Source organism: Lupinus angustifolius, chromosome LG16 (genome assembly GCF_001865875.1).
Source record: "Lupinus angustifolius cultivar Tanjil chromosome LG16, LupAngTanjil_v1.0, whole genome shotgun sequence".
Classification (NCBI taxonomy): Eukaryota; Viridiplantae; Streptophyta; class Magnoliopsida; order Fabales; family Fabaceae; genus Lupinus; species Lupinus angustifolius.
Genome location: NC_032024.1, coordinates 1,364,168 through 1,380,729, shown reverse-complemented (window position 1 = coordinate 1,380,729; position 16,562 = coordinate 1,364,168). Strand labels below are relative to the sequence as shown.

General features: G+C 32.4%; 2 protein-coding genes across 3 annotated transcripts; both read left to right on the top strand.

The window, feature by feature from the left end:
• Positions 485-8,547, top strand: LOC109328873 (uncharacterized protein YNL011C-like). 2 transcript variants are annotated; one of them, XM_019562496.1, is made up of 12 exons: positions 485-818; positions 1,064-1,196; positions 1,930-2,026; positions 2,249-2,292; positions 2,965-3,121; positions 3,296-3,367; positions 3,984-4,067; positions 4,628-4,729; positions 5,837-5,884; positions 6,652-6,777; positions 7,408-7,500; positions 8,053-8,547. In XM_019562496.1, the coding sequence occupies exons 1-12, from the start codon at positions 521-523 to the stop codon at positions 8,182-8,184; spliced, it is 1,386 nt and encodes a 461-aa protein (XP_019418041.1). In that variant the 5' UTR covers positions 485-520; the 3' UTR covers positions 8,185-8,547. The 2 variants fall into 2 exon arrangements, with proteins under 2 accessions (XP_019418041.1, XP_019418040.1); XM_019562495.1 differs by lacking the exon at positions 8,053-8,547 and having other exon boundaries at positions 7,408-8,003.
• On the top strand, positions 9,573-16,082 carry LOC109330314 (protein trichome birefringence-like 37). The gene is made up of 5 exons (XM_019564464.1): positions 9,573-10,041; positions 10,668-10,839; positions 13,773-13,951; positions 14,805-14,963; positions 15,611-16,082. Exons 1-5 carry the CDS (start codon positions 9,752-9,754, stop codon positions 15,900-15,902), a joined length of 1,092 nt encoding a protein of 363 aa, XP_019420009.1. The 5' UTR covers positions 9,573-9,751; the 3' UTR covers positions 15,903-16,082.

Genomic DNA, 16,562 nt, shown 5'->3' with positions numbered 1-16,562 from the left:
AATGTCTTATGAAATACAATCTGAAGTATAGGATGACTGCTTTTTCAATAGAGCAACTAGTTAAAAAAGTGAACCAAACATATATTTCCATTCAGTTTACTTCCTGAATTATAAAAAAAAAAATGAAATAAAATGAAATATTTTTTTAACTAATCACAGAAGTTATAAAGTTTCTATAACAAAAGATATTTACCCCTCTATTAAAATCATCTTTCCAATATTACAAATTAATAGATTAAAGGCACTTCAAAATAAATTTATTTTCCCCTGTTGTAATTTAACACAAAACATTTTTTATTTTACCTAAATCATTTTTTTTGCACAAATATTTGTGGACAATTCAATTATTTTTGAGTCTTGTGGATAAAAATATACACTAGAAGAATTAATCATTCGGTGGACATTCCCAACTAGTACAGGATTACCGAGAAACGTTTAAAATTTTTAAATTTTATTGTGGCACATTGATACGGTGTTAGAGTTGGATAAACAAAAAGGAAAGTGGTGAACACGCGCGGATATGGCGGATACTTGTTGGGGTCCCACATCCTTCTTCTTCTTCTGTAACACTTTTCCTCTCACTCACTCTCTTCACTCTTCTTCTTCCATGGCTTCATTTCCTTCATCTAATCGCCATCGTCGCTGTTACTCAAACCCTAACCTCGCCATTGACCCTCAGCCCGCATTGCTCGTCTTTTCCGGTGGCACTGCCTTCAACGGCGTCGTTGAGGAGCTTAAGAACTTCACTACACGTGTCGCTCACGTTCTTCCTGTTTCTGATGATGGTGGAAGTACTGCTGAAATCGTTCGCGTGCTTGGTATGGTTAATAGCAATGTTTTAGTTGTAATTATTGCAATTGCAGGAAGATGAGGAAATTGAAGCCAATGTGGCTGAAATTGTTGCCATGATGACAGATAAAACAACAATATTGTGTTCTGAATTGTGGTTACTGTGTGTTTTTTAGAATGCTGACTATTAGGGTTTGTAGATGTGGTGGTTTTGGTTGATTGTGTGGAATGTTGCGGTCTGTTATGAATTTGATTGATTTTGGATACTTCACAGGTGGCCCTGCTGTTGGAGATATACGTTCGAGGTGTTTGAGATTGTCTGATCAAAGTACAGCTGAAGCTCTTGCTGTTCGAAATCTACTCGGTCATCGGTTACCATTTGATCCATTGCTAGCTAAATCAGAATGGTATTCACTGTTTGTTATTCCTTCTTTCGATGCCTAATACTTATTTAGTTATTCTCTGTGCTTCAATTGGAAAATTTGTCATTTTGGTTCCTTTTCCTGTTACTGTGGTGATGAGGGTGATTTTTGGCCATTTGAAGGTTATTCACTCTGATTTGGCTTTGCTAAATGCAGTGTGAATTGGGATCAGTGTATATTTTTACAGGGATCATTTAGGGTAAATGTTATTTAGTGATAATATACTAACTTGTGTAATTCAGTGGTGGTGCTTTCTTGTCTAATGAGGCAGCTGCAGCTTGCAGTTCCCAAAAGTCCAAAACATTCTCGGTTAAATTACTATTTTGGTCCTTAAAAGACCTAATTAATTTGCAAGGACGTGATTACAGATTTATTTAAATACATAGATCTACTTAATTTTTTTTAATGTATAAAAACTTAAATTAACTGTTTTAAATATAAGGACCTTTTTAAAATCTGGGTGAAACTTCAGGCACTAAAAGATTAATTTGGACATCCTTTTGAATTTAACATTTCCTTATATTTATTGACCTTTATGTCTGTTTGGCACTCATAAATCTCTCTCTCTCTCTCTATCTATCTATCTATCTATCTATCTATCTATCTATCTATCTATCTATCTATCTATCTATCTATCTATCTATCTATCTATCTATCTATCTATCTATCTATCTATATATATATTAACTTAGCCCCTGGTGACATATATGTTGTATAGGTACTCTATTGTAGAAGGTGATCATCTTTTATGGAAAGGTGTGTCTAAAGCTTACAGGGAGACTATCCGAGCCTTTCTTGCTTATTTTCAGAATCAAGTGAGTTATTCTTTCTTATACTGTGCATAAATACCAATTGCGAAATTTTTCTTATATATGAATGCTGGTTTCATTATTTTACAATAACTTGTTACTCATATGGGTTATTGCTTAGATAGACTCTAGTGTGTTACTATATGCCATGCTAATCAGTGTGTCTTGTTGAGAATCTTTTATAATTTCACTCCTCCATGCGTTTTTTATAATTTTGCTTTGATACAGATTCTCCGTCGGGCTGAAGAATCATTTTGTTTCAGCAATGGCAGGTCCTTCATTCCTTCATGCGTTTATTTTTTGCTAGCACTATAAGCTTGCTTTGTTGATTATATATTCATTACACTATAACTATAATGACAAAATGGGCACCCATTCTCATTTTGCTTTCATTAATGGAGAGGGTGTAAAGTGTCTTGAATTGTGGCAGTCGCTAGTGGGTTGAGCTATGCATTTTATGTTCTGTTTTATAGCTGGTGCCTGGTGGCGAGAGTCATCAGAACTTAGTGATTTGTTCAGAAGAATTTTCAGTTTACCATAATGCAAATGTAATGGCGAAACGCGATAACTCAAACCAAATAGATATGCTTCTTGAATTGAAATAAATTAAATGTCAGAGACTTTATAACTGGTCAAGTTATTTCTTTCTTTCTTCACCTCAATGTACTATTTCTTTTTTTCGTATGATAGCTTAACTTTACAGGCTTTCAAAGAGAATTATTCTTTTCTGAAAGTGTGCCATCAATCAACTTCTTGTTACCTGAAAGAAAAAACTTTCTTGTTCTTTCAGCGAAGTTGGAAACAGTAAATTAAGAGTTGGTGGTGAGTTTAACTGCTATGAGTTTTATGTTTCTGAAGAATGGAAATAATTGCGGATCATGAGACTTAGGTCAGTTAGGTGTTTGACGTTGGAACAACTTTACTGACATTTATAAAGCATGCAGCATTGGAAATTTCTTTTTTGCAGGAGCACGTGTATTTTTTCAGTCCTTGGATGCTGCAATATTTTTGTTTTCACGTGTTTCAGAGATTCCCTTGGAAAGCTTGGTTCTCCCTGTGATTTCGACCAATGACAGGCTTACATTAGGCTGTGAATTATGGGTCTGTTACAAATCTATTTAACCATGCAATTTTCTTATGTTATCAGAGGTTAAATGCTAATTCTAAGAAGGAAACATTGTTTTCTTGTAAGAATTTGATATAGAAATTCGCAGATTATTGACCTATAATTTTAACAGTTGTTGATCTTACATTATGCTCCGAATATACATTTAGGATGGGACTGTTATACGGGGACAAAATGAAATTTCTCATCCAACCAGTGGAACAATCAAGGCAATTAATAAGGTATGTTATTGTATGTGTTGTGTGACATTATGCCTATTTTTGTACACTATTTTGCTTAAATTTTTACTGATCTGAAAGGAACTTGCCTGAAATAAAGCATGCATATATTTTCAAAACCTTGTTGAAAGATGATGAGCACTTGTTTTTCAAGGGGATATCAGAATCATTGCAAGGGTACTTTTTAGGTTAGTAATGATTTGATATGCATGCTGATGTTTTAGAGATGTTGGTATGGCATAGGAAATATTAACTGCTTGATGTTGATTGACTTTGAAATGGGCATGTGTACTTGCTGCTTTGAATTTTAGAAGATATTGATTTTCATAATTAGTTAGTTTATTCCTTTGAGTTTTCCTTTTCTTATATAAGTCCCGGTTAAGGAATTTTAGCTTCTAAACTAATAATGGCCTTTGATTCTAAATTTAAATGCAGAAAGGGTTTTTTATTTTATTTTGACTAATTATTACACAGTAGTGATTTGTCAGTTGATCTAGTGTGTATCTTAGTGTGCATGAATTTGTTGATTGACTTGATTGAGATTTTGCGTGGTGCTGCTGGTTCCTGGCATTTTTATCTTATATTTTCTTCTTTTGATGTTTTATCATTTCATGGGTAGGAAAGCCTTTCAGCCACAGCACTGCCTGCAAAAATAAAAAGAGTGTTCTACATGTCAAGTGAGGGGAAAAATTTGCTTCATGAGGTGAATGCTATGTCTTGTTTGACCTACTCCTTTCACATTTTGAAGGATTTCTGCCATGACTCTTGCATCATGAAAATTACTTTATGAACAGAACCATGCAAAGTAAGCCAAGTGAACTATTTTATTAGAAGCAGTTGTGGTATCATGATATATTTTTGAAACATCAACCATAGTCCTTCTATCTAGATGTTAGATTTAGAGTCTATATTATGTGGTGGATCTCTTTCCCCTCCTGCTTCATAAAATTGTGGGATTTTAGATTCTCGGTGGTATACTAGGAAATCCATGTTTATTCCAACTCCTCAGTCCACTTGAGGGAAATCTAAAAACATACCATTTAAAAAGTATAGAAGATAGAAGAAGATACAAATGCAGAGAGAAAATAGATGAGTAACTGAATCTTATATTCTGTTATTATATTGAATGAATCATAGAGAGATTACAGGGTTAGGTATTTATAGCTTGCTAGACACAGCTAGCTTTGCTGCTTAAAGCTGTCATTGAATAGGTGTTTATAGCTAACTGGAAGTCTGGAACTTCTTTTTCTCTTCTTTGAATAGGTCTTTCCCTCACCTAATGCAACTGTGTTAGAGCAGTTAAATAGTGTGGACTGCATTGTGTATGGCATGGGTTCCCTTTTTACTTCAATCTGCCCTTCATTGGTAAGATTCTTACAATCAGTATTAGTATGTGTTGCATTTCTTCTTGATGTTACATAACCTTTAGTTTTTTTTGTCGGGATGATGCCAATTTTGAGCATTCATCCCTCTTCCCTTTTATTGTCATTTTGATGCATGACATTCTTAATTGATAACTATTTTATTAAAAGTTTCTTGATATGGTAGTTTTCTGTGTTGTTTATCTACTGCCAAAGTCAGTGTTGTCGTTTATTGCAGCAACCTTTATGTTCATATGGACAAGAATGCACCATGTTTTTGTTATGAGAAATCAAAAGTGGATTGGGATCAGTGTTCATGTTTTGTCCTAGAGTGATATATTAGAAAGTTGACATTGTTGAATCTTTTGAAGAGTAAAATCTGGAGGTGCCCCTTAGGCGGTGGTTGGGAACATGATCCTTTACCCCCGTGAGTTGCTAAGTGCTATTCTATCTATATATGGTCCTTGTCTAAAGTGCTTTATTACTTGAGCTCCATAAGTTGAACAACTTCTGTAAGCTACTGATTAGCTGTATTTTACTCTTACTAAGCTAAACGGTAAAGAAAAAGTGCTGTAGCACTGTAATGCTATGGAACTTTTGCTAATATTTTGTGAGAATGGGTTGGGTTTTCTTTTCTCCCTCATGCTTTATTAGTGCAGCCCAAAAAGTCAAGAAATATTTGGTCTTGCCTCTAATATGATTTTTGCTATCACCTATGTCCGGCCTTTCCAATTGGCACTTAAAATATATTTGAGCAGTTGGGGTTTGAGCATGCTTGGCCTTCTCTTCTGTGGGTATTGCGAATATCATATTATATTTTGTGTCTGAATAACATGATTGTCCAACTCTTCCAGCATTTCGTTGAGGCAAATTTTGCTACATTAATCTGTAATTTTGTTGGGACAACAATTGTTTCATTCTGTAAGACAATTTAGTTGTCCCATTAGATGTTTTAATATGAACCTTGGGAATACTGTACCATAAAAAGTAGCCAATGTAGTTGGAGAATTGAGATCCCATGATAAAAAACCCTTTACTTCTGGAGTGGGACACAAGTCACATATTTGGTAATTGGATCCTAACATGTTTACTGACTTACAAATTCTTATAGGTATTATTGGGAGTTGGAGAGATTATTTCTTCGAGGTCCTGCCTCAAGGTATTTCCTTATCATGTTATGTTGCTATGCACATTTTCTTTGTTCATTGGTAGTGTAAGCCTTCGATCCTGTGATATTAGAGCTGCTTCTTTAAGTTACATGGACTCTTGTACCCTCTTTTGGAAGAAGTGAGTTGTTTAAGGTGGTCCAGCCTCTGCTTGGCTGGTGCATGATGGGGCAAAATGTTCATAAGCTGGCATCCTTTGATATGAACACAAATCCCTGGTCCCTTAATCCCTTGCTTTCTGATGCTGAACTGCTGATGAGATTTAAGCCTTATCTGTTTGAGTTGGTTTTTGAAGGGGAGGGGAAGGCTCAAGAACAATGAAATAGGAATAACTTGCGAGAGAGTTCTAAAACTTCCTGTTCCCCTTGAAAAACTAATTCACAAACAGCCCCTAAAAGTCCATCCATGTAATGGCATTAGTGTGCTGCCATCATTGAGCCACATGCCTCTGCTTTCCAATTTGTTGAGCATATGTTTCTAGATACCTGATGCTTGAAGTTAATACAACAACAATCAGGCCTTTATCCCACTAGGTGGGGTAGGCTTGATGCTTGAAGTTAATCAATGGAAAGGAATTATTGCCTTCTTGCTTAGTTTCAAATTATTTGATCCGCTCTTCCTTGCATGAGATTTGGAGTGTGCTATCTGTCATTGTGAGCCTTGTATTCTTGAATAATATTTGGCGATCTCAAACATTGATAGCTACCTCTACTTTCTTTTTTGAGTTTGTGCTAATTTGGTTTTAAAACAAATATGATAGGTACTGATGTTAAATGGCACACATGACCGGGAGACTAATGGATTTTTGGCTTCTTCTTTTGTAACTGCCATTACAGACGCTCTAAATCGAACATATGGAGATCCTTGCAATCACTTAAATAACTCTGTGAGTGACAATTCTTTCACAATTGAAACTTCTTGGTGTCAAATATAAGACTTTATATTGGTTTTGGTTCAAAATAAAGCACCTAACAGGCACATGATTCTCTAAAAAGAGCCAGTGTATAGTTTAAAATTCACACTTAACCCGTTCCAAGTAGAACACTGAATATGTACAAAATAATTTTAGTTAGCTATTTAGTCAAATGTCATTTTGCCCCTCTCTTTATTCAACTTAAAATATCTCATCAAGTGTCAATGCTATTTGTGAGCCACACTTTTCTATTTCTGTAACATCACTCCTTCCAATGAATCATTACTATCATTAGAATGAATTGTCATATCATATGAATTCAGTTCACCTTTTCTCATGCTTGTTGTAATATCCCTTGCCTATAGATGTATTTTAGCATTTGTCTGGTCTCCTTCAATATCATCTCATTACCTGGCTTGATATCTCACTATCTGTTTAATTAGTGTTTTCTAATCTTTCTCTGATACAAGATGAAATTATTCAACTTGTTAAAAACTTTCTTCAAATTAAGTACAATTATCAAAGAAAATGAAAACCAAAATGCAAAGTACAGGGAATAATGTGACCAAAGGAATTTATGTGCTGTGTATGATTCTTTTGCAGACAAATCAGTATATCAATACCCTTTTGGTGCCCAGAAATAGTGCAATTCAAGTTGATGTCGACCGCTTGGCTGCCCAAGGAATATTTGATGTGGTATGTGTGCCAAATTTGCTTATTATGGAAAATAGTGAGCAGATCAAAACTTATGCTGTTCAACTTGATGAAGATTACATTTTATCTTGGGAGTTAATTTTGATCTACTATGAGTGTAAAACTTGTTTAAACTATCATCCATTGATGCCTAATAATAAAAAAATCCCATCATGTGTTCATACATTGTTAAACTAGTTTGACTTCTCTGAAAGTTGTTATTCTAGTGAAGCTCTTCCAATGACATGAGTTGTGACTCATGATAACATGATTGATTGAATCATTGCTGTAAAGCAGCTTTACATGCCCATTTCTGGTCCCCAAGAGTCAAGTTCAGTTGCTAGAGTTGCCAGATATTTAATTGAAATCACCCAGGTTGGAATATCCCAAAGTGTGATGCCCCTCCCCTTAAAAAATGTTTGCCTATAAAAAATGCCCATATCTGTATTTTTATGATTGATCTGTGTATTATTATTTTGGTACAAAATATGGTCGTTATGTGATGCAACTTATTTTGTTTCCAGTCATCCTAAAGTTCTTATTTTTTTTATGCAGATTGTAGTTGACTCCCTACGTGATCCTAAAGTCGGTACAATATATGATCCGATGGCTTTGATCAGAGCTCTTGCTGACTTAGTAGACAGATACATGAAGACTCAGGTCAATGGCCTAATTGATATCAGGTGATAACGAGGGGCTGGTCAAATTATTATCATAAGATTGCATTTTCGTACTCTTGCATTCTTTTCTTTAGGAATTGTAGGTGAATTAGCCTGCTGTGCAAAATCTTATATCAGAAAATAATATTCTTTCCGTACCAAATTCAATCAAAAGTTCTCCCAATGCCCTATTTATTTTTGGCATAAATATTTGAGTATGTTGGGATGATCTAGTTTAAGATAAACAAAGACATGTAAATGTTGTGGTTGTGTCATTAGAATTATATATTGAGAACGAAGGAATCTCTAGTTAGTGTTATGTGCATATATGTGTACTGTGGATTATTTTTTGCTGTTCCAATAATATTATGCGTAGAGCTTCGGTCGTTCAGGGTTCTCCTTTCTTTCATTTCTTGTTCTGTATATTTTCTGCTATAATTTTCCTTTACTTCCATTCTAATTTGGTGCCGAGAGACTAAAGATTGAATTGCTGATGTTCAGCAATATCTTAGTCTTCATCAGTAATTAGTTATATCGTTTTCAAGTTGAGTTTTGGAGGAGAAAAAAATAGGAGACTTAAAAGCAATGAAGTATATTTGTGAGATGTTCAAGTCTTCCCTTTTCCTTTCTTCCTTGTCAAAATTTAACTCAAATGGATTCTAAAGCTTGGTTTGCGAGTAGAGTTTTGGGAGGAAATGATATAAATGAAAGGCTTGAAAGTCATGAAAGTCATGAAAGTCATCTGACAAGTGTATTTCATAACTCGCATTGGAAAAAACTGATCCGATGCCTTTTCTAATTCTAATAAGCCTAGAGGGGAAGAGTGGAAATCTTATTGTTAGATCTTGAGACGTTTGTCTACAGCACCCACTCGTGGAATGGGTTACATCTACATTGTTGTCAACAAACAATGTCACATCCGTTGCAACAAAAGAGAAAAAAGAAAACCACAATCAAAAGAACAATTACCGGGATAGTTAAGTTAACATAATATGAGAAATGTTACAAATGCAGGACTCGTTAGTCATACCATCAACTCAATTGGTCTCTTGTTTTTTGTACTATAATACTAAAGCTATTAAAGGTTCTTGTCTAGTCTATGTAATTATCCAATTTAGATCTAGCATACTTCCTCACATATTGAAGAATGATTCTGGTTATAAGGCTATATAGAACTTTGATCAATTTCATTTTGTAAATGACTAAAAGGACATAATGTAAATTATATTTGATTAGGGTGCAAATATTATTCTTTGAACAAAACGGCCCTGCATGACTTTGCCCCAATGGAACTAAAAAGAGCATTTCAATATTCCCCAAGTAATGCAGTAACTACTAACTACTGTAGTAAGTAACATTTGATTTTTCCCCATAAAAAACAACCTCTTCAATTTTAACCCCATATGTCACAAACACTACACTGACATATCCATCCAAATGAGTGTACTCTTGCACCCACCATGTGAACCCACCAAGGGCTTCTTTTCACTTTACTTTCTTTATTCACTCTATACATAGGACCCATAACCACACTCAACTTTTATTCACAACCATTCTTATCTCTCTCTCAGCTTTAACTCCTTAAATTATCCCATATGGGTTTCAACTTCAGGGTATATTCTCTGTTTCTGCTCTCTATGTTTATGTCCCTGAACCAAGCAATTAGAGCAGAAAAGTACTACAATGTGAGTGGCATAAGAGGGAGAAAAGCTATAACTGGGTGCAATTTGTTCATAGGAAATTGGGTACTTGACCCTTCTTTTCCTCTCTATGATTCTTCAAGCTGCCCCTTCATTGATGCTGAGTTTGATTGTCAAAAATATGGAAGACCTGATAAACAGTACCTCAAATATGCTTGGAAGCCTGATTCATGTGCATTACCCAGGTACTGCCAAAACCATGCTTTTCCAATATTCTATATTTGAAGTATTATCAATCAAATGGTAAAAGCCTAAATTTGTAGTATATGGAAACATGTTTGAATAGTATCTCATAGGCTTCATAACCTTGTTTCTCTTTTTTCTATACAAAATTCTTCAAATAGATTGAAGGAGTAATGAAGTTGGTTTTGAAAGTGTTTTGATAAATGAGGTTTGCTATTAACTCTTCCATTTGGTTTTGTGAATGAAACTAAATTACTTTATTTGGTTCAACATTTATAGTTTAATGTCACTACTCACTACTTTATAGCTAAGCAAAATGTTTCACTAATTATCTTACTAACTTACTTTCATCATGCAAATCAACCTACTAGCTATTTCTTTTTTGTCTCCATTATTCTCTGCTAATAGAAAGTGATGAGCTTGACATAAGTATTTATAAGTATCATACATTGTTAGATTATCGTTCAATAGTTTAGCCTAACAGCAACACTTGTTGTGAGGGACAGCCACGAAACCCAAAAAATATTAGTTACTTACCCAAAAGGATGAGGAGATATCGTTAGTAGTACAAAAAATAGTTTAGAAAATGTTTGATTAATATATGATTAGTGTGATGTTTTTGGTGCAGATTTGATGGGGTAGATTTCTTGAAAAGGTGGAAAGAAAAGAAGATAATGTTTGTGGGAGACTCATTGAGTCTGAACATGTGGGAATCACTGTGCTGCATGATTCACGCGTCTGTGCCTACTACCAAGACCAGCTTTTTGAGGAAAGAAGCACTGTCTTCTGTGATATTCCAGGTTTGGTTTGTTTTTCTTTTTTGTATAACTTTGTCTCATTTCATGTTTTTAGTATCCAAATCACCACTGTCCATTGCATACAACTCTTCCACAATTGTCTTCATTTGTTGGTTACTTGGGTATTTCAAACTCATAAACAATAAACAAGTCTCACATAATTTGGGTATAATAATAAGCTAATAAGGTTTTAGGGTAAAATATAGTATCAAATTTACTTATATATATTTTTATTTAGTCAATAAATAAAGACATTTCATTATTATAGATGAATATCACACGTTCTTATTTCTGTCCATACCCATATAATTAGAAAATCTCATTTTATTAAAAAATCAATATTTTTTTATTATTCTATGAAATTTGATTGATTCGAAAAATAAAGACGATATTTTTTCAGATTGTTCCATTATTTAGGACTCCCAATCCAAATAAATGGAATGCCAATAAGTAAGAACTAGGTTCTTTCTTGATTTTTTTTGTCAATAGATTCATCTAGTACTAAACTCTCAAGTATGAGTGAGAATCTGAACCCAATAATTACAAGACAAAAGCATAACAATTTAGGTGAGCATGTTAAAAGGGGAGGATATGATGATAGATTAGGGAATGTACATATAATAATAAAAAGTGGGATATTTAATAGTCCCACTATTAAGTTATTCTGTTTTAAGTGTTTCACCAACCCCAATTAAGTAAAATTTAAGCTTTGGTAACATAGATTGTGTGGTTAGAGGATGCAATGAAATAAAGTTTAAATAATAGACCTTTATCTTTATTGCATAAATAAATACACCTATGAATGAATAGTTCCAAAGCTAGGAAAAGAATCTCTTGCAATCAAAGATTCCAAATAAATAATAACACTAAAATTACTAAAACAAACCATAAAATTTGAGAAAATATCAAGATTTTGCACATAAAAGAACACACGTGGTTCTTAATTTAGTTTATTCGAAATCAATTTTTTGAGTTTTATTTTTAAGAATATATTAGTTGAAATAGTCCTTAATAACATCGTTGTCTCTATAAAATCAATCTCTAAAATAAATAATTTAGCTGATATTTGGAATTTTTGGTGAATAAGTTAGTTTCATTTTCTTATAGGGACAAAAAGGCACGTACATAACAAAAGGTAAATAATAGATAACGTATCAATATTAAAAATTTCACTCTCTATATATATTGAACTCTTTTTAAATATAGGAAGTTCTTTAGAATGTTTTTTATTTAATTTTTAAAAGAAATAATATGAAAGATGTAGTTTTTTATGTTGGTAAATCTTATTGTGATCGAAAAAGTAGACAAAACAACAAACATATATTTGTTTTAGAGCTTGTTATTTGTAGATTAATCATATCTAATATATACATTTATCTCATCTCGAACTTAGTTTTTGTATATAATTATTAGACATGCATTAAAAAAATATATTGAAAAATAGAGCTACTCCATATATTATCCCAATCATGGATGTACAAGGTTCCTTTTCCTTTATTTTATTTGCACGAAAATAATAATGTTATTTTAATAATTAAATTTTGATAATTGTAAGTTATTTTTAACTTTTGAAATGCATGAAAGTAAAAAAAAAAAATAGATTGTTTAACTTGTTACAAAAGAAGCTATTAAATTTATATGATAGGAGGCATAGGTATTGAATGAAATGAGTAATCTCCACAAGTTGACAGGCTGTGAAGTAGACCATGCCAACCTGTGATTACAAGTTGGAGGCTCCCCAATTATTTGTTGGTTTACATGAAGAGTTTAAAATCTATGTACTGATAATGTATAGTTTTTGTACATCGTTAGTATACTATCTATTATTAATTTATATTACTTTTGTTTTAGAGTAAATGGTGATTAGTAAATCAATGGTAGATGATCTGCTAACAGTATAAAAAATACTTACATTATCGATGTATATATATTAAATCCTTACTCAAATATTAATCACCCAACATAACATACCCTACTACTCTAAGTGTCATGTGGACATTGTTAAGCTATACTAGTTTTGAAACTTGGACAAATTTCAGCCTTCAATCAATGGCAAAATATTACTAACAATAGGTTGAAATATTCATATATAAATTCAGACATGTTCTTAACAATGCCCAAGGAAAAAGAGAAAATATATCAATATGATTGATCACAGTTTTCCAATTATCTAGTATTATGTTAGGGGGGAAATATTTTGTCAATATGATCATTTTCAGTGGTTCTTTAATTTTTAGATGAGTTTCTAGATATACATATAAGGGTAAAAAATGAAAAAGAAGTAACAAATAAAAGTAATTTAATTTATTATTTAGAGAAAAAAATTAAATGCTTGTTTAACGTTACTTTTTTTATCTTCTCGTCAAACTAATGAATGAGAAGTCCACTTTAATATCATTCACTTTAACCTACAAAGAAAATTATACAATATTATATTTTTTTGATACTATCAAGAGTATTATTATTCAGCTTTTTAGTAAAGAACTAATACTTTCGAGGCTTATGATTGTCCATCCTAATAAACATCGCTCATAAAAATTGAATCTTTAATATTTTGGTCATCTAAGAACTCAACAGGACAATATACTACTAGATCAACACTTTGTTGATATACAATAATATATTGATATAGAAACCCTACTAAAATACTCAGCCGTACATAACCCCAGGGATATTCCAATATTTCATAATTTATATCACATATTGATAACTCATTATTCCAAAATGTAGCATAAAGTGACAATGTGACAAGATTGCATTAATGTTTTGTTATCAACAACAACAAGTACCTCTCGTGAGTCCTCATTGTTTTGCACTTAATGTTTTGTTATCATGATTTGTCTATTACTACTTTTGTTGAGTGTGATGAACATTATTTAATCATGGCCATCCAAAATGGGTTAGTGGTGATGATAGTTGTTGGTGAGTTTGTGAAGGACTATGGAGTAACTATACATCTACACCGTACACCATACTTAGTGGACATTATTCCAGAAGATGTTGGTCGAGTTCTTACGTTAGACTCCATTGTCGCTGGAAATTCATGGAAAAACATGGACTTGTTGATTTTCAACTCTTGGCATTGGTGGACCCACAATGGAACTAAATCTCAGGGGTATGCTTTTATTTAATAAACAACTCAGTAAAAATATATGTGCATAGAAATATGTTATTTTGACCACTAATATATTGTAGACTTTTACAAAGATAAAAGATAAAGTTATTGAGAGTTAAAGAAGAGTATATGTAGTGAGGATCTACTTACTCCAAGAGTAAAAAACTTGCTCCTCATCTTAATCATCAATTTTATGGACATCTAATGGTTTAGATTTAATCACTAATTGAAACAATTAGATTTCCCTAGAATTGATGATTAGGATGAGGAGTAAATTTAAATAACTTACTGAGTAAGTGGATCCATCTTCATTTTAATAGTACAAAAAAATAGGAAAAAAATTATCTTTAGTACTGAAGAGCAAATTATTAATTTTCCTTTTGCATCTAAGGATAAAAATGTCATATCATTACATCTAAAGAGTAAAAGTGTCGTATCATACTATTTTTCCTTCTATTTTCTATATATTTCTATTACAAAAAAATCATAAGTTTTTGTGGAATTTGTAATTGAGTGGTTTGGCTCCTTGCTCATTAATGGTAGTACACAATGAATATGTATATCAAAAAGTTGATGCTTACCTAAGAAACCACCAAATTTTATGAGGACACTTATGTTGTTGGAGCTAGCATGAATATGGGTTATGCCTCAAACATATCAACACTTGTTCTTCCTAATTAAAAACTAAAAATTTGATACAATATTTTCTAACCAGTTAAACCCATAACATATAGTTATAATACACTTTCGGACAAAAGATGCTATGCATTATTATTACCTCATTCATTACTGTCCATTTTTTTTGTTGGTCCAACCTAATGGTTATTGATTTTCTTTCTTTTTTTGTATTCAGATGGGATTATATAAGAGACGGTCCTAAACTGGTTAAGGACATGGACCGTTTGGAGGCATACTCTAAAGGATTGAGCACTTGGTCTAGATGGGTTGATCTAAATATTGATCCTTCCAAAACTAAAGTCTTCTTTCAAGGCATTTCTCCTACTCATTATCAGTAAGTAACTCCTACCCTATCTTTATGTGTGTTAATTTAAAAGAAAAAAGATATAAGTACAGACAATGTAAGATCATAGGTTTTTTACTTTTTATATTTGGTAAATCTTTAGTATATAGATATTACATTCTTAATTTAATTGCAGACCATGGTTTTATTTATAATATGTAAAAATTGGTATATTAAAACTAAGAGTAAATATCTATTTGAGTCTCTCGTGTTTTTTTATATTACTAGTTTGGTCACCCAAAATGATCCCCAAAATTTTAAATGTGGATCAAATTAGTCATTTTTATTATGTTTTAAAGCACTTGGTAGGGACTAATGTGATCATAAAAGGACTAATTTGGCCCACATTTAAAAAATTTGGGATCATTTTAGATTTTTTATTTTTTTAAAGAACGAAACTGGTAAGGTTGAAAATCATAAGAGACTAAAATAGATAATTACTCTAAAACTAAAAGCATTAGACAATTTTCTATGCTAGAAAATAACTAAATTTCCTTTACAATTCTCTTTGTAGTTTATATGGTTGACATAATTGAAAATCTAGCAACATTAGTTACAATACATAATGTAAAAAGAGAGATTTAGGTACATACTATAAATCTAAATTGTATGTAATGATATCTTCTGAACTCAAACAGAGGCAAAGAGTGGAATCAACCTAAGAAAAGTTGTAGTGGAGAGCTTGAACCATTATCTGGGTCAACATATCCAGTAGGTCTACCACCAGCAAATAACATAGTAAACAATGTGTTAAAGAAAATGAAGAATCAAGTTCATCTACTTGACATTACTCTCCTCTCACAACTAAGAAAAGATGCACATCCTTCTTCCTACGGCGCCGATCGCGCCGGCAATGACTGCAGCCATTGGTGCCTACCAGGATTGCCTGATACTTGGAACCAGCTTCTATATGCAGCTCTTACAAGTTGATCCTTTTTTTTCAAACCTTGGTTATATATGTTCAGTTAGTGACTATAGGATTTCTTTATTATTTGGATAGTTGGTACTAAAAGGGGTGAAATCAATTGTAAAATTATGGCCTCTTGAAGGAAGAATAACTTAGAGAATTCTCAAATAAAATAAGTTAGTCAAGTGATTAAAATTGTTGCATATCAAGAACTTTATCATTTATGGTGTTGAACTTTATCATTTAGTCATGCATATAATGGTGTTGAACTTTATCATTTATTGATGCACATTCCATGTAAAACATTCCATACTTGTATTTGTATCAGCTACAAGCTAAGGTTATTTCTGTTAGCGAAACTGTTTCTTCTCTTCCAAGAAAGAAAAAGTGTCTTTTGCCTTTTACTACTATACATACATGATGCACCTAATAATAGTTTTACTACAATCATTTACAACTCTAGCAAGTAAACTCGGTCTTGAATGCGAGCACATCTTCTTTCTTAAAAAATGTGTCACTAAAAGTGTTATTTATTTGATTGATTAAAAAATTGTATTTAAATTAACAAATATTAATTAAGTATTTTTCTGATTAATCACAATTGAAGACACATAAATGGTAAAAATTGTGTGACATAAAATGTGATTTGATCGATTACAAAGTTTTTTTTAGCATAAGTAGGA

What these genes read in the sequence shown, in the direction of transcription:
- LOC109330314 (XM_019564464.1), top strand. Translation starts at nt 9,752, where the DNA reads ATGGGTTTCAACTTCAGGGTATATTCTCTGTTTCTGCTCTCTATGTTT. An exon ending in TGTCTTCTGTGATATTCCAG is followed by an intron (nt 10,840 to 13,772) that starts GTTTGGTTTGTT and finishes GAGTTTGTGAAG; the next exon opens with GACTATGGAGTAACTATACA. An exon ending in ATTTCTCCTACTCATTATCA is followed by an intron (nt 14,964 to 15,610) that starts GTAAGTAACTCC and finishes GAACTCAAACAG; the next exon opens with AGGCAAAGAGTGGAATCAAC.
- LOC109328873 (XM_019562495.1), top strand. Translation starts at nt 521, where the DNA reads ATGGCGGATACTTGTTGGGGTCCCACATCCTTCTTCTTCTTCTGTAAC. An exon ending in TTGCTAGCTAAATCAGAATG is followed by an intron (nt 1,197 to 1,929) that starts GTATTCACTGTT and finishes TATGTTGTATAG; the next exon opens with GTACTCTATTGTAGAAGGTG. An exon ending in CTTCGAGGTCCTGCCTCAAG is followed by an intron (nt 5,885 to 6,651) that starts GTATTTCCTTAT and finishes CAAATATGATAG; the next exon opens with GTACTGATGTTAAATGGCAC.